Here is a 21671-nt window from a genome sequence, read left to right on the forward strand (position 1 = left end):
GCATAATAGAAAGCAATTACAAGAATCATAGCCTGCGGCCGTTTCTCCACTGAGATCTGATGGTTAGGTTTGGAGTCTCACACTGAGCGAGTATTAAAGAAAAGGAGGAAAAGAAGGGGAAATAAGATTGGAGAAATTGTAGGATCACTCCTTTTATTTAGGCCTTTTTTTTTTTAAGTCAATCAGTACAAAAATAAAAACAACAAGCAATGGCGAACATTTTCTTCCATCTTTTTTATTATTTTCCAGCCCCACAGAGTCAGGGGGAGTTAGTGACAGTGTGTGTCCTCCGGTCACGTGGTCGTGTGACGGGGGGAAGGTTTCAGAAGTAGTTGGCCACCCTGCGGAGAGACTGGATGTTGGGGTTCTCCGCCTGCCACTCCATGTGGGTGCAGTAGTTTCCTCGCTCCACGATGTACATGCGGCCGCGGTAGTTGGGCTCCTCGTACAGCACCCAGCTGTTAGGAATAAAATATATGCAATATTTAGTGTGTACAAAGTCAAGGCAACGTGTATTTAAAAATATATATATAGTAAAGCTTGGACATGAGAACATTTTAAAGGGCATTGGTTTCTATCATATTTCTGACAGGATTCTACCAAACTAAAATTACATTCACAAGGGCGGTCATTTGTGTTGGACATGGCCAAATACTTCTTTACACTTACTAATACTTACTTGATATACACTAGAAATACTCGCTTAATACGTCATACTTGCCAGATTATATCAATTAGCTATAGCCAGAGTAGATACAGTAAAATTGGGTTTAAAAAAAATATGTTTCTTCCTTCGTGTAGCAAATTAAATAGAATCGAGAACCTTCACATTTTATATATATTATTCAATAAGTATCAACATGTATCAGGCCCTTGTATATACATCTAAAGTGATGTTCATGGTTTAAATCTCTAAAAACAATACTTTCTTTTCACACATTTTCATTCTTAACCTTCAGGGCAAGATTTCTGCTGAAAAAGGATTTGTATTTCAAACAGAAACAAATCCCCTTTTATCGCTCCTAATATTTTATTCAACAGAGCTCTGTTCATCTTGCCCTCAGTTATTTGGAGAGGTATTTGTGTAGCGTCCTATGTTCTGAATATACACCAGTGAAGGGAGTTTGTATGCAGTGAATGTCTTTGTGTACATATCATATATTACGGTAGTTTCTCACAATAATTTCTAATATCCCAAAAATCATTTAAAAAAAGGCTACTGTGATACTCCAATCCACAGAACTCACTGTGAATAGTTTTGAGTGGAACCACTACTAACGACTACTTCTTTTATTCGGGTATTAAAACTGCTGAGAGTGAGTTTAGTGACACTTTCTGTTAAATATCTGTGACCATGGAATCATGGAATCCTGATTGGATTGGACTTTGTTACAGGGACTCGTGTTTCATGTCACCAATCGTCTCCCCTGCTGGCTACTCTCATCTAAAAAAGTAATCAACAGTAATAATTCCCAATGCCCAGAGCACCACAGACAAAATCATTTTCCTCACAGCTGGATTTTTTGTACATATTCTCGACAAATGAAACTATCTGCTTGGTTAAATAACAACAGAGGGATGTTAGAAAATATGGCTTTTGCAATTTGCGTGACCGGACTTTTAAACAAATATTATAACAATAGATAATCCCCCCCACCCCCTAACAAGTGCATCCATCAGTGAAGACAAACTGAACCCAAGTATTCCGTCTTAAATCAAACCACTCTCTGCAGGGATACGTACGCTCCGTCTCCGTAGACCTTCAGAGAGTTGATGCACTTCTTGCTCAGGCCTCGCGCCTGCAGAAATGGACAGTCCTCGCACAGCTCCACGCACTGGCCACCGAAGTTGTCTCCATCGAACAGCTCCATCCTGTAGTGCTCTCCGTGCTGGGGGGGGGGGGGGGGAGAGAATGGCATGCCAGAGTGCTCAGTCATGAAACAGTGTTCGACTTCACCTCACAGCAAAGAACCAAGGCCTTCCCGTTGTGTGCATCAGGCACTTAAACCTATAGAGATCTAAAGGTTAATGTATAAGTGAATGAGGGTAAACGTATGCAGCCCACGGTTTGTCGTAGGTGAACCAAATTCTTCTTCTTTCTTTCTTTCTTTACAAGATAAGAGAAGCCAATATGAGTCTGTGCTGCCAGAATCATTTCCTGCATCACTGGTCTGACTTTGATTTGTCTGCCATGCTTTTTCTTTCTTACCATCCTGATTGGCTTGCAGGAGCCCATGTGATCGTTGTGGGCATTCCAGCGCTGGAACTCCGGGTACTCTCCGTGCTCCAGGATGTACTGCTGACCCTTGAAGTCCGGGTGGTCAAAGCAGATGAAGGCCCCGCTCTCCACACGGACAGAGTTCACCCTGTTCATGAAGCCTCGGTCCTGGAAGTTGTCGCAGTCCCCGCAGACCTCCAGTTTCCGCCCGGTGAAACATTTCCCCTCGTAGAACACGATCTGTTTTTTTGTTTCCCCCAAAAACACTGACGATTACAATTGGTAATTGATGCAAAGAGAAACACTGAGCTGCAGTTACACAAAAAGAAATCTCACAAAAATGCCCCATTCCATCTGAGGCTCGACTAAATTACCACTTTTCTTAATTGACCTTAGTTTGGGAAACACGTTCAGTACACAGACTTCAGAGATACTCACCTTTCCTGAGTACTGAGACATTTTCCCCCTGATAGCTCTTCCAAACAAGTCACACAGTATAAGAATAGAAAAAAAAAATTGGACACCCAGATATATATGGGCGACCCGGAGCGCGGTGGTATCGCGAGGCCGCCGCAACAAAAGCGCAACAATGGGGGGTTTAGACGTTTTGCCACATGGGCACTTTCTCTTACATGTGCCACTGCTGATATTGGACTTTGGCTCCTGACGGGGGAAACAATGGAGCGGGGGGGGGGGGGGGGGATTTTGCTTTGATTGGGCCGCACCGAGCTGGAGCTGCACTGTAATATGTGGGTCGTGTCCAGAGGAAAACACAACACGGAGGGCAAAAGGTAACGCACACAGGCGGGCCAAAGGACGTTTGTGACCCAGAGTAAATAAAAAGGGAAAGTATAGAAACAGTCAGTGTGTGTGTTTGGAGGCGGGGGGGTCATTGTTCCTTTCTCGCTAAAATGGCAGCCGGTGGCGTCATAGTCCAAAAATCCAGCTTCCCCTCCGAGCTTTTTTCTTTTTTTGGTTTCCTCTCTGTTGCTTATGATCCAGAGACGAGTGAGCTTAGAAAAAGGACTCATGGAAATCTGGGAGGAGACTCGGTCACAACAACAACTAGCAGAAGATTTAAAGTTCAGCCGGTGGAGCAGGATACAAAATCAAAACCTGTCGTTCAGGTGCAAAGCGACAATTCCCTGTTGTTCAGCAGACGTTGAACACAAAACTTGAAAAGAGCGATTTGAAAAGAGATTTTTACAGATTGTGTTTTATATGAAAGCTTTGATTCAAACCCATGAGTGGTGTTTAAATAAATCACATGGCCCACACAGGAGGCTTTAGGTTTTAAAAATAGCTTCTTAATTAGATTTTTCTCTCATGTACTTTTCAATCAGCCACTCGTTAATTTGGTGAATGTGTGTTTAACCTTTGCAGCAAAATATGGTTAATATATTACCAATCAATTCGAAATGCGAGTATCACAGCTCAGAGTTTGTTTAGACTACATTTCAAATCCTTACATTCAATTCCTGTCTTTGGTGGTTTGATGTTTATTTATTTTTTCATCAGATTATTTAAAGGAATGACTCCTGACGAGGTATTCACCGCACGCAGGAGGCTTTATATAAAATGTAATCTTATTTCTGTTGTAAAGCTCTACTGTGTATTTTCCAGTTAACCTTTGCACTGTGTCTCTTGAAATATGTTCCCTACCAATCGATATGAAAAGTCAATATCCCCGTGTTTCACCACAGTTTGTCTCTATTGAACATTTTAAATCTGTTCCTATAACTAAGAGATTAAATAGAGATGAATTCCTCTATAAAGACGCATGTTAGCATCTTTGGGGTTTTAATTATTAAAGGAGATCCACCTGAGAAGTCATCCAGCCTATACGCAGGAGGCATAGGTTTTTAAATACAGATTCTTAATAACTTCATTTGATTCTAGCTCGTGTTTTTCAGTCAGTCATCTTGGATTTGATTAATTCTCTGTATGGACTTGAGTGAAGGTGAATGGAGGAAGTACTTCCTCTTCACCGAAGAAAAAATTATTTGAGTCTTTTGTGCATCGTTAGAATTAGAAGTATTTCCTTGAGCACCACACAGCCGGCGAGTGTCGCAGCGTTTCCTTCACGTTCAAGTGCTGCTTCAAGTCGCTCCAGACTCTGCACTGTATTCATCGAGTCTATTCACGGGGAGGATGTGGGTTGAAGACCACTAAGCCAAAGGTATTACACCTCATCTGGGTCAGACATAATCCACCTGGAGCAAACATACTGTACCTCTGACTAATATCCTCTTGTCCTCTTAAGGTACACATCCCACTAGTGTAAATCTGTATTTGAGTCTGTGACAGAAGCATACATTGATATTGACAAAGGCCTCTGAGATGATGTATAATGGTGGACAAAGGGTGGACGAGTGTTGCATAATGCAGGAATCAGAACATTGGGAGACTTTACCCCCTGAACGCAGTGTGCTGAAGGCGAGGGAAGTGCTAAGTAAATATGACTTAACAGAGATATGCCGCTTAATGGGACGTTGCCATGACAGGACAGAGTATGAACAGGTATAAAAAGAGGAGACATCTTTGAATGCATCTCATTCACTGGCAGAAACCAAGATAGACTTAACAAATCCCTCTGGTATGTACTTATAAAACTACGTTTCTCTCATTTGGAATCTTATTTTGTGTGTTTTACCTTTTGAGCTGCTTTTCTTGAAATCCATATAAAATCAGTACGAGCTAGAATTTAAAAATATATATTTGGGGTCAAATGTCTATATCGTCATTGTCAGCTCAGTTTGTTTCAACTTTAGATTTAACATCAATCATTCCTCAAAATGTATAGGGTTAATTCCTCTAAAAAGAAAGGTTCTATCTTCTATTTAAACCTTATACAATAGAACCCATGCCTCGAAACGAAGTATACTCAAAGTACATGACATAATGCATTGTCAAACCTGTGCTTTATCTCTCCTAGCGTTGCATTGTCGAAGAAGAACAATGAAGCTGCTGGTCTTGGCTCTAACCGTCGCCTTGCTGTTTACAGCCGGTGAGTCTGTCGCTGATTCTCCACTGAGCAAACACCAGCTCTGCTGCCGTGCAACAGGGAGCTGGAGCTTTCTCTTCCATCACAGCCGACCTGTCTGACAATCTAACGCAATTATTTTCACTTTGCAGCCGCAGCGACTTATCTGAGAAAGTAATTACTGCATGTGAAAAAAACCACCGATTCACCGGCGGCCGCTGGGAGCTCAGTGAATTCCTGCATGCGTTCGTCCTCCATCCTCCCTTTATGTGCGATTCCCGGGTCGAACAAAAACCAGGCCACGTTGTGACAGCGCTGAATGAGTCAGTGAGGCCCGAGGTAAAAAAAACAACAATGACTGAACAATGTTCTTGCCGTTTCTGTTCCCAGGTGAGGCCCTGAACTGCCACCGGTGTGTCCCCAAGCGGGCCGGAGAAAGCTGCGAGCTCTCCGTGGAGACCTGCAAACCGGGGAAGGACGGCTGCTCTGCCGCAAGGTTCCTCAGAGCTCCACGTGAGTTCCTCAACAACACGACACATAACCCACAGTGGAACATATAAGCTCTGCAGTGAATCATAGTTTAGTTAAAGAAAAACCTTTAGCACCAAAAGTACAGGCCAAAGGGCAACGCTGGGGATTTAACTTGATTGTATGGACTTTTGAAAAAACAGTATTGAGGTAAATCAAGAAGTAATTTCCTTAAGATATCTTGAACAGTATCACACAAGGTTGATTGAGTATTTAAATGTATGTGAGTCCTGCAAAGATGTGGAAACCCATTGCCTCTACTACAGCGAGTTGCCTCCCACATAGCGAAAGCTTCACGGCTCTTGTCTCTGTTTTACCTTCTCAGACGGATATTACCAGAAATGCATGGCTCTGTCAGACTGCGAGATGCTGAAGATGAATGCCTACATCGACATAAAGTGCTGCGGTGATGACTTGTGCAACACCTTTGACAATCCGGCATAAAGAACTCAAAGAGCGCTACGATGTATCGGAGAAGCTTTTTCATCCCCGAGGACCTCGGCAGAGCACGTCTCTGAAAGCAAACGGCTACTTACAGCTAAAATAAGACGATAATAAAAACAATGTGAACTCGATCACCCCGGCAAATAAAGGTGTTTGGATTCCAGCGTGTGCCTGCGCTCGTTCTTTTGTTTGAACATTTCTGTTTTAACTGCCATAACATGTCAGTAAGACCTGAAAATCTACCCAACATGATCCTAAAAATAGCTGTAAATTCTAAGCAGTAAAAATGACGTCTGCTTGTTTACAGAACATCGGGGGTTTGATTTATATGAGAAACTCAAAGGTTCTCAGTAAAAGAGTTCTCATGTCTCACTGGCCAACTTTAAGATTTGGATGTTGTCAGTTCAATCCTCAGTTAACTTTATGACTGTTGACTTACAAAGGACAGACACGAAGAAAAACACAGTTAATGGGTCGGGTCAAAAAGTTGTTGAAGTGATTCCAACACCTAGAGCAAACATTCAAAGGTTCAAATAAATATTGGACGAGTGTCTGTTTACAGTAAGCTCATGTTTGTCGGAGGAGTGGTTGGAAGTTTTTAAGTTGTTGGTTTGATCCTTATGCCTCCTGATTTTAGAAGACACACATCAGGGAAGTGATCAAACGCTTCAGGTGGTGGAAGACTGTTTGGAAGTTTCAAGGTTGCTGGTTCAATCCTCCAACATACAGATGTAATGCTTTAACGCCATTCAACCACTTAGGTCCATGTTAGAGGGCTGTGCTGAGGTTCTGAGGATGTGGATTTGTTCCTTCTTGGTCATTTCTGGAGTCGAGAGCCCGAAGTGAAGACTGGAGATCTCTCAGACAGAAGCTCCCATGGCCATTTGCAGTGTGGAGAGTTAGTAAAACTCTTCCTGCTTCTACAGAAATCACATTTATTCTCCATGTTACTTTACTGAGGGCTCACAAAAAATCAGAGTTAAACATTTTACTGAAGTCTGGGCTGTTGACTCCTGCAAACTTACATCCTGCATGGATTGACACACATGGGTGAATGTTTGTAGTTACCGCTGCCAAAGAGGTTACGTTTTAATCCCAGTCCGTTGCTACTGGTTTCTCTGCAGGGTTACGCAGAAACTACCGAGCAGATTTCTGAGAAACTCTGGAGGGATGGGACACGGGCCAAGAAAGAGCCTGTGAACTTTTGGCGAAGGGATGGATCCAGAATTTAACTTTAGCATTGCGGGGGATAGGGTATTTATTTTACTTTTACATACATATCCTGGGGAAATAATTCACTGAGCTTTATGAGAAGGATCCGGCTCCTGTAGGGGACTGATAACTGAATTTGTGCTATTTGGTCCGGCATGGTTGGATTTAATAAGAATGTTTAGTTTTATTCATTTCACCTTGTGGTTCTTTGTGCTTTACTGTAATGATTTTCTGTTTTCATACAGCAGCTCGTGTTTTTTCTTTATTGCACAACAATTTATTTAAGACCTTTAATATCGTTTATCTACTGAATTCTCTTCAACATCACAGTCGTCAGCCAGAACGAACGATCCCCACTCAGGCCTGCTTTACATAACCACTTTTTGCTTTAATGATTACAATCAAAAACATTTGTACAACATTTTCAACATTAGAAAATGGATGCAGATCTTTTTTTTTGGGGGGGGGGGGCAGACAGTAACTGCTAAGAAAACAAATTGAGGGACAGAGAGGTGGAGATGAAGTAGAAAAAGAGCCGTTTTAAAGGAGGGACCTTGGAGCTTGGTGATGTATCAGAAGAAACGTCTGTGTTTACTAAACCATTCTCAGAGCATTTGCATGGCAGACATGACATAACCCCCCCCCCTTCTCCCACCTTGATTTGTTTAAACTAATGAGAGGCTCAGATAAATCAAGCGCACACTGTGTCTGGCCCCGGTTTGCGGTTCTCGTCACTTCTCCGCACAGGAAAACTATTTTCCTTTTTTTCTGATACAGCCAAATGAAGCTCTGTGTGTTTGTTGCACCAGTGCCCAACACAGAAATGGAGAAGGGGTGGATTGTGGGTAAATATAAGACAAGGGAACCACCACTCTTTTTTTATCAAACACATGAAGAAAAACAAGGATGACAAGGGGGGGGGGGGGGGGGTCAATATTGATAAATAACAGTGGATTCAGAGCCATAAATAGAAAGTATTAGATATTTAGGACTCTGGGGGGGGTGCAGTCAGCTGAGGTGGAGGAGAACTGGCAGCTAGCCTTCAAGTAACGGGATATCCCAGTGCAGTGTCCTGTGTGTTGATTGGGCGGCTCTACATCATGGAGCAGGAGGTTTTTCCTGGCTGCACGCCGCCCTCCATCTTCTCTGCCTCCAGGATCATCCTCCGGAAAACTTCCACGGCCGTCTGGGAAGAGAACAAGAGGCACACAAGATGCTGTCACATGTCTGGGTCACACCAAATTGAATTTTTCCAGCAATAAACACATACGTCCAACCATGTGTCGCTGTTTTTCCCTAGACAACAGAGATGCCGTTGTTTCCTTTGCTGGTGTTGGAACACAGCCGAGCTGCTTAGTAACTTGATTTGAAGCCGATTAACTGACTTCCTGAAACTTCACTGCAAAGGGAAATAAATCCACCAGGAAATGGAAAAAGGGTTTTACAAATGGATTCCTCATGCACATGTGGTGAGATTGTTGTTGAATAGTAGCTCACATTGGTCAGAGGAGGTTCCTATGAGGCTGTGGTGCTATCATATAATTGTTAGAGCTGTCTTTCTGGCCACTTGGGGGCAGCATTTCAAACTTTAGAATAACACTAACATATTGTGGTACAAATCTATTCAGAGCCACAGTGGACGTCACAAAACTGTGTGTGTGTGTGTGTGTGTGTGTGTGTGTGTGTGTGTGTGTGTGTGTGTGTGTGTGTGTGAAGATGTTGAGACCAAGGCCTTAGTCAAACCAGTCACATGACACATTTATCAATCAACAACTGGATGTCCAATTCCATCCATCCATCATGTATCCATAGAGCACTACTTTCCATCCATACCATGACTGAGGGTCCAAAGTGGTCTGTTATTCTAAGCATCATCACTTCCAGGAAAATGTTTTTGTCCAAAGCACGAGCAACATGAGCTGCACCAACCCAGCACCTCAACCTCCTTGCAAGCACCTGTGGGACGTGCACTACGGTAAGAAGCACTTAGCAGCACTTAGTGAACTAAAGAACTGTTTCACCGCAGAAACAAGAATCCATTTTGTTATCTGGAGCGTGCAGAGTCAGTGCACTTGCTTTGCGAACAGTCCATCATGCAGTCTCACACAGTCTGGCCTGATTCAACATCTGCGTAGGGTCCAGGAACATGAAAACATGAACACATGAACACATGAACATGGGCGGATGACGACATGAACGTCAGGCAGACCGAAGCAGGAAAGCCTCAAGTGGACACAGACGAGTGTGCTCGGCCTTGAGAGGGTCACGGGGGGACAGGAGCCGACCCAGGATGACGTCTGGAGGGGGGGGGATGGCAGCCAATCACAGACCTTTTCACACCTACAGGTAATTTAGCGAGCCAGTCAACCTGACCTGAATGTAATGAGACTGCAAGAGGAAACTCAGTCAAGCACACAGGGAACATGCAAACTCCACAAAAAAAAAAAGACCACCCCCCCGGCCGGTCGACAGGTCCAAACCTTCTCTCCGGAAATTGACAAAGTGAAAATGTTAATGTTTTGATTAATATTAAGATCATCTGTACAGCCTCGGCTCTTACCTGGTTCTCTTTAGCTGAGGACTCCATGAAGGCCGCGTTCCAGGATTCAGCTAATGCTTTTCCCTCTTCACAACTGATTACTCTAAAGAAAGAAAATAAAACACTGATATTTGTTTCCATGAAGCTGCTGCACAGAGTTTCATCCCTGTGAATTCTGCTCTGATAAAGGATTCTGTTGGCCTGGTCCTGGATCTGCCGTGTTTGAGGGACTACACAACACACTGAGACATGTTTGTCACTGGCCAGCTTCGAGTACTACTCTTTATTTGTGTGTGTAAAGCAAATATTAACATCTGCACTTCATTTTCCAATGGTTTATTTTTTCAGTTTTGCATTTCTGCCACTAGAATAATGAGAAACTGAACCGAAGTAATGATTTACACTGTAAGTGCTGTGACCCATTTAAACACACACTGTATATGTAAACCTATATATCTCTCTGATGTGTGTAGTGGATCTAATGCACAGTTTACATGTGTGTTACATACCGCTCCATATGTAGGTCATTCTTGTTCCCAACGAGCATAATTGGTACTCTGCATTCCAGGGAAAATAAACGGCACAATGTCATTTTACCTCTTTTTGTCAAACACACTATACAACATAGTATATATAGTATACAATCTGAATAATTATACACAAAGTATGTCCCAGAATGCATAGGTGATACTCACTGAACCTTTCCCACCATGTCCAACAGTTTTTCGTGGATAACTTGTACGACTTCAAAGCTGGAAGACACAAGCAGAGTATTTACTCTATTTGACACATTCCACCTCAACTCGCAGAATGAGTTTCTCTTTGAAAGCATGATGTGGAACGATACCTTTTATTAGACGTAACGGAATAGACCAGAATGTATCCATTGATATCTATGGAGTAAGTCTGTGGGAAGATGGAGTATTCATCCTACAGGGGAGACGGAGAGAGAGAGAGAGAGAGAGAGAGAGAGAGAGAGAGAGAAGGAGGCAGCGGTCAGACTTTGAAATAACATCACATTTTTTTTAAATGTAGAAATCCATAAAGTACTCAGGGGGTAATAGAGAAACCACTGCATCATACCTGTCCTGCTGTGTCCACCAGCTGCAGATGGTACTCCTGTCCGTTTATCGTGATCATTTTGGTAAACGCTGCAAACAGGAAAATAGAAATTTAAATGGATGGGAGAGCAATTTAAAAAAATAAATAACAGGACGATCCGAAGCCTAAACAGCCGACTGTGTCTAATTTACTGCATGTTTCCAGTCTGCAGATCCCGAGACATCCAAGACTCAACCCTGTTATGGATCCATGTTGGAAGGCCTGGGACCACTGGGTTCATTCGGTGCAGGGATGTCGATATCTGCCTGGAGATGGGTTATAGTATCTACAGCGGGGCCTGAGCGATAGCTGCGCCCTCGGGCTCCTCGTAGATAATGCTGATACCTCACTTTATGTCCACCATCAGAGGATTATTTATAGATGGAGACAGGACCTCACACATTTCGAGGAAACGCAGGGTGATGATGTGAGTAAACACGCCGGGGAAAAAAAAAGAAGAGAAACAGCCTGCGGGTGAGTTTGGACTCAAATCTCCAGAGTGTCTGGGAAGATGTGTGTTGAAGAGAGTTGATGGATCACTGTGTGTTCTCCCCTCCAGTACAGAGATACTGGTTAAGGTTCCTCTAAGCACAGCCCCCCCCCCCACCCCCTCTCTAAGTCAATGATGTCCAGTCATAGAAGCAGGATTTAATTTCCACCACACGTTATTCACCAGCTGATTTCTGGAAAGTTTCTCTGAGGAGAAGTTCCTCAGTTGGGGGGTGGGGACATCAGCTGCTGTTGTGTTTGGACACTTTGGTTCTGAGGGAACATTACAACCCCCCCCCCTGGGGTAACAAGTCATATCTTTATTATTATCTCTCAGGGAAATCATGTCAGAGAGTTGTCGTGGTGCAGAATGCGAAGGCGATGCAATTATGTAATAATTATGTCAGAATTATATTGTGATACTGTTTAAGAGTTGAATGATTCATCAATGATATCAACTATTTTCATAACTGAATCACTGTTTTCTATATTTTAAACAAAGTTTCGATTCTTAATTACAAGTAAAAAAAATTGAATTCACATAACAAAAGAGTATTGTTAAAAAACGTGATGATATGATATATGATATCATATTAGTCAGGATTTCGCTGTGTGTCATAGCAGAGGTGGGGCGACTTCCTTTAAACAAAGACCACCTGCTTCGATAGCATATAACTAAATGCATATTTAAGGAAATAAAGCATTAATCTTGAACAGATGTGAAGTTTGAAAAGTCATAAGATCACAGATCATAACATGAGATGAACAGGAGTGTTGAAGTATGAAGAGGTAACAACCCACTCATTCCACACTTACTGTTTTCTATTGTTGGGTCATACGAGTCCACGAACTGGCCTTCCACAAACTGAATGGTCAGAGAGGACTTTCCTGCAAAACAAAATATTAATATTAATCATCACAAATTAGCCGTCAGTTGTACGAAAATGGTTGTGAATTTAAAAAGAAAAATAATAAACGATTCATACGAGTGTGACTAGAATAAGTCCATCAATCCGGATAAAGATTGTGACTGATAACCTGACAACAATATGAAATAATAATTATTATTATAAGATAAACTGACCCTTGGGTTGAAAGGAAAGTAGTTGTGAGTATAGAAATAGTTAATAATTTAGTGTAAGTCCATCATGATCAGAGGCTCAGGTGAATATTCAATAAATAGATAATAGATAGAGATGAGTGACAGCTGATTAGAAAAGAATAACACAGATATTCAATTACAATACCAGTAAAGCTGAACCTCACCTATAGAAGGTCACTAACCCCTCACAGTGAAGTCATGGGAGATGTTTACATAGGTTATTGACACAATCCACGTGCCCATGGGGAGTATTGGGCTACATGGGTGTTTACTGGTAGTGCTGGCACGCTGCTGGCTGCATGGGCCTCCAGTCGCAGTGCTGAGCAGTGGCGTGTGTCTGTGTATGAGTGTGTGGATGTGTGTGTGTGTGTGCCATCTTGCCATCCTCAACATCCCTTTTTACCGCAGACACATTGCGCTTCCATTGGTCACAGATAGGATCACACAAAGTGCAGAGTAATGCGTCAAATCGGGCCTCTTTTTTTGATTTACGCAGCGTGGCACCAAACTCGCGCAGCCTGGGGGGGGGGGCATTGATAAGACACGTATCGATTATAGCTCATCGATATATCTTGCAGATATTACGGGAGGCCACATGTGCTTCGGAGGAGCGGGAACAGCGAGGCCGTGTCTCACCTGGGGCCGCTCACAGATGTTCATCCTGCTCCCTATAATTTAAGTTTATTATAGGAGGCGTAGACCGCCCTCATAACGGGACTTACATGGACCCGGGAGGCCGCTGAGGCTGTGGTGCGTCTCATCCGAGGCCTCCGAGGTGCACGTGAAGGTGTGAACTCGTGTGCACGGGACTCACCTACGGATCTGTATCCGAGGATGGCGATCTTTCGTGATTTGGGCTGCGGCATGTCTCGTCCTGGTTATCGCATCTAGTCCTCGGGGTGCAGCGCAGCCTCCAACCGGAGTGGCATCCAAATTTCAAGAGGCGCGCAGCTGGGACATACACAGCCTCCAGATGATGCCGGGACGGGAATCGATCGTGTCTTCTGGGCTCGACTGGGATGTGGGACGTCGGCGGCTGGCGGAAGAAATTAAAATGTTATTTCAGGTCATGGAGAAGAGGAGGCAAAAAAAAAAGCATGGAGCGTCTGTGGATCTACAACAACTGCGTCACTCCCCTTTGCCATGTAATGAATTAGTAATTACTGCCACTCGGTGATTGGCTGTGCGCGGAGAGAGGGCGTGTGTATGAGCCTGTTGTAAGGCTCGGATTGGACGAGCAGGGTGTCCATCAAGTAACGGTGCGACGCTCCTGGAATGTGATTGGCGGTTGGAGGCATTATGACGCGCTGGGTGGATGGAAACAATGTCACTCATGTGTTAAGGGTCAGGGAGCAGAGATCCAGGAGTGATGAGGACATCATGTGATAAACATACACACTGTGTATATATACACACAATATACATCTCAATGTTATATATCATAGTCATAGAGGTTATTATAGTACTGAATAGTTAAATCTATATAGTAGCCAAACAAACGGCTACCAAATGTGGTGAACAAGTTGTGGTGAAAGATACGTGTATCTAACTAGGGCAGTTGTATGGTACTTTAATATAATATAATACAATTGATACCACACAATGCAACACGATATATTAATATAATATAACGGGTAATATAACAAAACATCATATACTATAACATCCCATCATATTAAATAACATTATATAACATAGTTAACATAACATAACATAATGTTACATAACATAATGTAACATAACATATGTAACTTACCGTAAGATAATGCAACATTATATCATATAACATAACATAATGTAACAAAACATAAGCTACCATCATATTACATAACAAATCATATAACATAACATAATTTAACATAACATAACATCATATTGAATAACATCATATAACATAACCTCATAACATATCATAACCTAACATCATATTACATAATATCATATAACATAATTAACATAACGTAACCTAATGTAGGTGAATTGAAATGGAAATTAGTACTTAAATAAATAGTTCCACAAAAAAAAGTTGTGTTCCAGCAGCAAAGGGGAAATCAAAAATAGAATCATCAGTAAAGCTAATGTGAACACAAATGTAAAAAAAAAAATCAATATACAATGTGTGAAATACTTTGACAATATTTCATTACATTGATTTTACAGCTGTCGTTGATTAACAACACATTTTTTATACAAACTTCATTTATCAGCAGGTCTTAGCTGTTGCATCACATGATCCTCATCATTGTACAGCTATTGGGGAATTAACGGTGAAATTCAGGTTGGGAGAAAGATTCAGTCAACATTACCAAGACGGCCTTAAAGTCTTCATGTGAGCAAATTGTAGATTATGTGCTGCGATAAAAAGTCTTCTTTATATGGAATATCATTGTATCCACAGAGCTACTACATGATGCTCCTTCTCTTACTTGGCCACTAGATGTCCTCACAACACCATTTATTATCTCACACAAGGCCCCAACTTCAAGCACCAGGGGTCGCTCTCATTTTCTATTCACTCCCTGAAACACCACCACCTTCTGATTATTGTCTCATGACAGAACAGCTGTGTGCTCAGGGGGAAGAGCGGGTCGTCCACCGAACAGGAGGTCGTAGGTTCCATTCCCAAAGTGTCAAGACAGTAAACACCCAAACTGCAGAGTGCATGAATGGCATGTGACAGAAGAAGAATGTGTATAAAGTGCTTTGACTGGTTGATAAGACAAGAGAGTTTATTTCTATTTCTTGTTTTTGGTTCAAACTCCCTGTTCTCTCACTGCACCTCAACAACACAACACCGACATCAGCTGACACACAAACCCCGGTTGTCTGAGATGTTCCATTACAAACGGTGAAATACCCGCATGTCTCAATATAACTGCGACTTTAAACCCAACCACAGGCACGCAACAATACCATCGGAACTAAAGCCACAATTAGTGGGTTAAGCCCATCGGCAGACACATGGTATTCAAGGCAGGCGGTGAGAGGATGAGAGGCCTAATCTTTCTCATGCATGTCAATCACCACCGGTACTTTGCAAGTAGGAGGGATGAAACCTGCATTTCCTGGAGATTGCTTCAAAAGTGCTGAACTTCCCACATTTTCCCTCACAGCTTAAACATCAGTGTAGAGAGTTTTCGGAAGAACGACTCTTGAAATGATTATATACTCTCTCAGAAATAACCCCCGGGCCTCAGAGGGTGTGCAGGTTTCTTTTCTCGCCCTGTGACCAATGAAATCCCCTGTTTCCCTGTCACGACCGGGGCCATTACTACTTAATCACAGAAATGTCCAACTCCCTGTCACTAAGACCCAACAGCCCCCCCCCACACACACCCTCCATATACACTTCCTTTCAGCACTGGAGACAAGAAATCACTGGTGTCAGCAATAGGCGATTTGTTCTGCATGACATTGGGTGTCAAAAAAAAAAAAAAAACTCCACTGAAATTGCTGAAGGGTGCCTGCAATCACTGGACACACACACTCACACACAGACACACACAAATACACACTCATGCACATGGACGCTGTCACTTTTTCCTGCCTCTCTCTTTTTCAATCCCACTCTCTCGCTCTCACTCTCTCTCACACACCCCTACATGCTCTTGGGAAAATGACGATGACCAAGAATAGGTCATACAGCCATGTTCTAGCCGGGGATTACAGTGTGCTGACAAAGGCCAACAATAAATATCCCCGGCAAGAACAACAGGTGTCTGACAAGATTGTTTCACTTTAATAAAAGGCTTACGCAAGCCTCCAAGAAGTAATACATTAAGCCCTTTTAGACACGTTAGCCTGTTATGGCTTCATCCCTTGTGATTGGAAAATGTCTCTTTTTCTCACCCCTGCAATTAATCTCACATGTGTACAGCGGGTCACAGACGTGATTAAGGTGGTGGGTTAGTTCGTGCTGTCGTGAGATCGATACCCCTGCCATGGAGCGAGCCGGGGCGGCAGGTTGAGAATTCACTTTAGATTTCCAGTCCTCTAATTTCCTGCTGGTGGACACGCAGCTGGAGCCGGTGGTTCTGAACCCTGGGCATGAGGCTCGGGCTCCAGCCTCTTTCAACTCGCTGTGAAAGCACCCCTGGCTCTGTTAGTATGCCAGCCTGATCGCCAGTGGAGCGAGTCGGCCACATCCTCCAGCTGGGCCTGTGCCACCAACGGGCACCTGGACCCACTCGCACAACCGCATGAAACGGAATGCATAGTTAACCCAGAGGAATGCATTTGTGTGGCTTATTTCACCAGCCAGAGCGTAGACGTGTAGAGAACCCCCCGCTGCACTTTTATTTTGCTCATCTTTGAGACTTTTCCAACCTATTGGAGGCAACGGGGCCTTTTTTTAAACGGCAGATTCACACTTTGTGCTGCGCTCAGCCACTGGACTGTTTCCAGAGTCACACAGCCCTGAAAGACAGCCATCGTTATCCAACTCTCACAAGGTGTCATTGTAGGGATGAAATGATTACCATATCAGCACCACATGAACCATTTATGGCTTGCTGGCAGTGATGGTCTGGCAGGCATCCTAATTTCTAGTAGTACAGAGCTTGTCAGATCCTATTGTCTCTCTAGTTGCGGTGGCATGAGCATAAAAATCATCGGCCCTGAAGCTTCTGTTACTGGAGGCCACAATGAGAACTGTGTGATGCAGGTTTCTAAACCACACCCGACACATCACCAGTTCCACCAGAGCCCAGTTCGACAATACGTAACCACACTCTGTGCAATATGGCAGCCGATTCAAACTTCTGCAGCTACTTTACGGTCCTGCTGGTGAACGGCTGCTGAACTAACTTTGTTGTGACTCTCTAGTCTATACCATCAAGCCAAGATAGTTATTAGACATTACTATGTGTACAACACATTTAACGACAGAAGTGCTAATAAACAGTACAAAAAACTCACTACTGTTAATACACAGAGCAGCCATTTTGGATTTCGCAGTCAAAATTCCGACTTCAGTTGCAGCTTCCGATTCGGAGGTCAGTAATTTGTAAAAAATTACGATATTTATAACATTGATTGGAAGAAACAGTTTTTTTAGTATAAAGGAGAAGTGTATGTAGTAGTATGGAGAAGTGTATGTAAGTATTTATACACAAAAAAATGTGTGATAGAAATAAAGGGAGCAGCAGGGCCAGTCATGGTAGAATATGGGAGTAGGTATTGTGAATACAAGATACATTTATTTATCCCAAACACATCCACAGACACACTCGTGCAATTGAGGGAAATTTGTCCTCTGCTTTTAATCCATCTGGTGCCGGGCACACAGAGCAGTGGGCAGCCATATACGGCGTCCGGGGAGCAGTAGTGGGGGAGTAAGGTGCCTTGCTCAGGGGCACTAGACAGTGGGGTAGTTTTTTTGTTGTTGGTTCTCCGTGGAGTCGAACCAGTCTGACGTCTTCCCAATTTTCTGCCCATAGTCCAAGTTGTTCTGCAAGTAGTCCACCGCCTATCCTATCAAGCAGTCTTGTTGTAATCTTAGTCCATGAGCCACTACCACCATCATCATGATCCACAATCCACCATTACGATCCTCGGTCAGGGTCCAGTATCATGATCTATGGTCCTCGATGAGTGACCAGGTAATATTCAAAGTTCTTTAAAAAAAAAAAAAAATCAGCCACATTAAGATATCTATTGTTTTGAGGGTCAAAATGATCCAACTCAACTTCAAACTCCTGCATTAAGGTATATTTCTATAAAGTAGTTGGAGGTGGTTTACTGAGGAAGAACCACCAAGCTGCTGCTGCCTGGCACTGAGGTTCCACTCTATTCCCTTAGTGGTCTGAGTTGTACCGGAGGGGAATAGTGGCCGGTCCACAGACGTTAGATACCATACACATTAGCTGGTGTCTGTATCTAATGCAGCTTGGGAGGAGAAGCTCATTATTACAACTCTGCTGAGGTTGTCGGGCGTGATGAGGTCAGACCCTGGACTCTGCATCAGTCAATCCCAGTGTCACCCCCCCGCAGCACAGACACTTGTCTCATAATGATCACTCTGCATCGGTGCTCGCTGTTTAGCTTTGCTCCCGGCCGCCTGTAGCAGTCGCTGTGAGCAGGTGAGACCCAGATTGGCTGCTGGGCGGCACTTCATCACTCTGCTGGTTGGTGTCACAGCTACAATTGGTTTCCACTTCCAGTCCGCTGCATCAGCAAAGTCGGGACTGATTTGGTCACTTTGGAGCCCGGTTAGCTTTGCTCGATGCACTTCCCCGTTGATTCCGGCCATCGTTACAAATGGTATCTTGATGCGGTGGAGTTAAACCCGGATACAGCTCTCCCCCCAGGGGCCTTTATTATCTATTCATCATGTTGTTCCACTTTATCTGAAGATTAATCTGGTTGCTTCACTGCAGATCTAACTACAGATACCTGGCGTGTGGCTCGGGGGAAGAGATTAGTAGATCACGAGATAGAGTTGAAGAGAAGAGGGTGAAAAATGTTCCACGAAGATGGAAAGAACGATACGGATTTGTGCTCTTTTGGAACAGATTTGCCCTGAAAGCAGTCTGGATTATAAATGGTCTATGTAGGTAGGGCGGCGTTATTGTCTCACAGCAAGAAGGTTCCTTGTGCTGATCCCTGGTCAGCTGGAGTCTTTCTGTAGAGATTCATGTTCTTCCCATGTCCTTGTGGGACCAAAAACAAGCAGACCGGGGTTCGAGGTATTTGGAGCCCCCCCGTTACCCAAAGACGTTAAGTGGTAAAGATAATGAACGGAAGTAATTTCCATGGTGCCAGTTTGCACAAGCAGCCATTGGGGAGGCCTCAGTCCAATGTGGTAATTTGCTCTGCTGCGTACAGCCTTCATCGCGTCACCTGGTGGTTTGGGCAGAGCCGCGCCGCCAGCAGGTAATTCATACGTGTGACAAATTATTTTTGACACACACAAAAAAGCCACTGCCACTTCCACAGAGTCCATTAGCTGGAGGTATACGTACGCGTGCCTGCACAAATGGAAAGTGTCCAGTGGTGTGAATATTCACATCTGCACCTGCTGAATAATAGACCGTTATCATCTCAGGCGGCTCGCCATCCACTCCTGTTCACAAGCTTTCTCCCCTTTCATGGTGCTAATTTTGTCTGGAATATGCTTGCAGAAATGCATATTGCTTGTCTCCCCATCCCCAGCTTGTCTTGTGTTCTGTCTGAAGGGGGAACATGTTCCTCAATGAGAACGCTGGCTTCAGGGGGTAATGTGTCTGCAGTATAGATTCTGAAGAGCCTCGGGTCTTGGCAGGAGTTCCACAGTCTCAAACAGGACTGAGAAAACCTGCGGCAGACTCTGTGACAGCGGGGCCATGTATCATCTGTCATTGCCAGGAAGCTCAACAGTAATGAACAAGTAATAATGGTATACATCTTGAACCTGAGTCTCTAAAGGTAGCTCATCCAGAGACATTATTGTGCCACATAACCAGATGAGCCTTCTCAAATGAGATCATTCCCGTCAGCCCGAGGACTGGAGGGTGGAACTGTTCTCAGAGTGAATAACTCTTCCCCATTTGGGCGCTAATGGGCCCCGGTATTAAGGTGTTGTGTGAATGTGAGAGGAATCCCATTTTCTTGTAATATAAATCTCAAGCTGTTTCCACACATCTGTTCCTCTGGTAGAAATGAGGATTCATCTGGGGGAAAAAAAAACAAAAAACACATGCACAGGGATAAAGAGGGAGCTTTTAATGAAGATTCATGCCTCGCAAGAATATGATGGAGTGTGCCTGTTATGGAGAGGTATGTCATGATGACATTTCTCCGTCAGAAATAAGAACTAGTATTCTTCCACCTACCGATCCAGCTTCTACCCCAGCCCTCCCTCCCTCCCTCCCTCCATCTGTCCATCCACCTCAGCTTTATATGCAGGTAATGCAAGGTTACAGTTAACCCATAATGAGGGATATGCATGTGAAGCAGAGGGTTGTTCAGCTTATTTGACAGCATGGGTTCCCAACCTTGTGTTGACACCGCAGGGATATGTTTGTATATGGGGTGTTGGGGAGGTGGGGTGGGGGGGGGATGCTCTGATGGTTACAGCTGAGGCGTCATTTTTCATGTAAATAGAGGAGAGCAGGATATGGCAATCCCGCTGTTTGGGAAATTAGCCGTGGCGCACAAACACACAAGATCAGATCCCCCCCCCGAAAACTGAAGGCTGTAAAAAGACTTTGTGATTAAATGTTTTAGAGCAAACACACAAGAAATGTACGAGTCAGCCGGAAACCGCTTCTCCACAAAGTAACTGATATGAAGGTAACATTCAAGAAAAAAAAAATAAAAAGCTCCAGATGAGACATGCTGCACAAGCAGCTGCCTGAACGGGCAACGCACCCCCGATACCCCCTCTCCAGTGTCCAATTCAGCAAGCACATGATTCAGCCTGTCATTCATAAGTGCTGATGTAGCCATGCTCAGAGCCGAGCCAGCGAGTCCCCAGAGCTGGATATCACTGCTAACTGTCATCCAAGTACTTTGATTACTGGGCTGGGAGAAGAATGATGACTAAGGCCACTGAGAGCTGGTCAGACTCTGGACGGCTGTCGAGGAAAGTGGATGGAGTCCAAGGGCCCATTAACACCTATCGTTTTTATAAAGTGTTCACTGCTCATGAACCCGGACTTCTCCTGTTGCAGACATCATTTTAATAAGTTGTCATCATTTGAGTGACACCTCTTGGAAAACAGAGCTTATTTTCTTATGTAAAAGTCTATTTCTGTCCTTAAGACAATTGTGTGGTTACGTGTTACAAAGTTGCTTTATTCAGCATCTCTTAGCAGTATAATAACCTACAATGTATTTATAGGCAGATATAATTTATTGTTAAATGTTAATTGTATTTGTTCACCGCAACTTTGCTCCTATTACTTAAACAAACTTAGTTGGTTACAATCTCTAAACGTTAAAGTGTCAAAGTCAATATAACATTTTCTTTCATTGCATTTAAAAAGGATAAACATGATTACAAATTAATTAAAACATTTAGAAAGTATTGTTTCTCAAATAATGAATAACATGTAATAAATAAATAAAACAAATA

The 21671-nt window shown here is 43.4% G+C and overlaps 3 protein-coding genes across 3 annotated transcripts; 1 reads left to right on the plus strand and 2 right to left on the minus strand.

The window, feature by feature from the left end:
• Window positions 1-215: 215 nt before the first annotated feature.
• On the minus strand, window positions 216-2831 carry LOC133968291 (gamma-crystallin N-A). The gene is made up of 4 exons (XM_062404258.1): window positions 2657-2831; window positions 2210-2458; window positions 1744-1889; window positions 216-458 (listed from the first exon to the last, which is right to left on the minus strand). The coding sequence occupies exons 1-4, from the start codon at window positions 2675-2677 to the stop codon at window positions 323-325; spliced, it is 552 nt and encodes a 183-aa protein (XP_062260242.1). The 5' UTR covers window positions 2678-2831; the 3' UTR covers window positions 216-322.
• Window positions 2832-4680: 1849 nt separating this feature from the next.
• ly97.3 (lymphocyte antigen 97, tandem duplicate 3) lies at window positions 4681-6336 on the plus strand. The gene is made up of 4 exons (XM_062404259.1): window positions 4681-4814; window positions 5154-5225; window positions 5592-5714; window positions 6055-6336. Exons 2-4 carry the CDS (start codon window positions 5177-5179, stop codon window positions 6171-6173), a joined length of 291 nt encoding a protein of 96 aa, XP_062260243.1. The 5' UTR covers window positions 4681-4814; window positions 5154-5176; the 3' UTR covers window positions 6174-6336.
• Window positions 6337-7749: 1413 nt separating this feature from the next.
• On the minus strand, window positions 7750-13753 carry rheb (Ras homolog, mTORC1 binding). Its single transcript, XM_062405300.1, has 8 exons — window positions 13431-13753; window positions 12331-12402; window positions 11008-11075; window positions 10772-10854; window positions 10620-10676; window positions 10434-10481; window positions 9946-10027; window positions 7750-8571 (listed from the first exon to the last, which is right to left on the minus strand). The coding sequence occupies exons 1-8, from the start codon at window positions 13480-13482 to the stop codon at window positions 8479-8481; spliced, it is 555 nt and encodes a 184-aa protein (XP_062261284.1). The 5' UTR covers window positions 13483-13753; the 3' UTR covers window positions 7750-8478.
• Window positions 13754-21671: the final 7918 nt, after the last annotated feature.

The sequence above is a fragment of the Platichthys flesus genome, chromosome 14 (assembly GCF_949316205.1).
Source record: "Platichthys flesus chromosome 14, fPlaFle2.1, whole genome shotgun sequence".
Lineage (NCBI taxonomy): Eukaryota > Metazoa > Chordata > Actinopteri > Pleuronectiformes > Pleuronectidae > Platichthys > Platichthys flesus.

Coding starts and splice junctions, on each gene's coding strand:
- LOC133968291 (XM_062404258.1), bottom strand. CDS start 2,677: ATGTCTCAGTACTCAGGAAAG. Junction 2,459..2,656: donor TGTCTCAGTACTCAGGAAAG/GTGAGTATCTCT, acceptor ACAAAAAAACAG/ATCGTGTTCTACGAGGGGAA. Junction 459..1,743: donor AAGGTCTACGGAGACGGAGC/GTACGTATCCCT, acceptor TATTCCTAACAG/CTGGGTGCTGTACGAGGAGC.
- rheb (XM_062405300.1), bottom strand. CDS start 13,482: ATGCCGCAGCCCAAATCACGAAAGATCGCCATCCTCGGATACAGATCC. Junction 12,403..13,430: donor CCTCGGATACAGATCCGTAG/GTGAGTCCCGTG, acceptor TTTGTTTTGCAG/GAAAGTCCTCTCTGACCATT. Junction 10,028..10,433: donor AATGACCTACATATGGAGCG/GTATGTAACACA, acceptor TTCTTTCTTTAG/AGTAATCAGTTGTGAAGAGG.
- ly97.3 (XM_062404259.1), top strand. CDS start 5,177: ATGAAGCTGCTGGTCTTGGCTCTAACCGTCGCCTTGCTGTTTACAGCC. Junction 5,226..5,591: donor CGCCTTGCTGTTTACAGCCG/GTGAGTCTGTCG, acceptor TTCTGTTCCCAG/GTGAGGCCCTGAACTGCCAC. Junction 5,715..6,054: donor AAGGTTCCTCAGAGCTCCAC/GTGAGTTCCTCA, acceptor TTACCTTCTCAG/ACGGATATTACCAGAAATGC.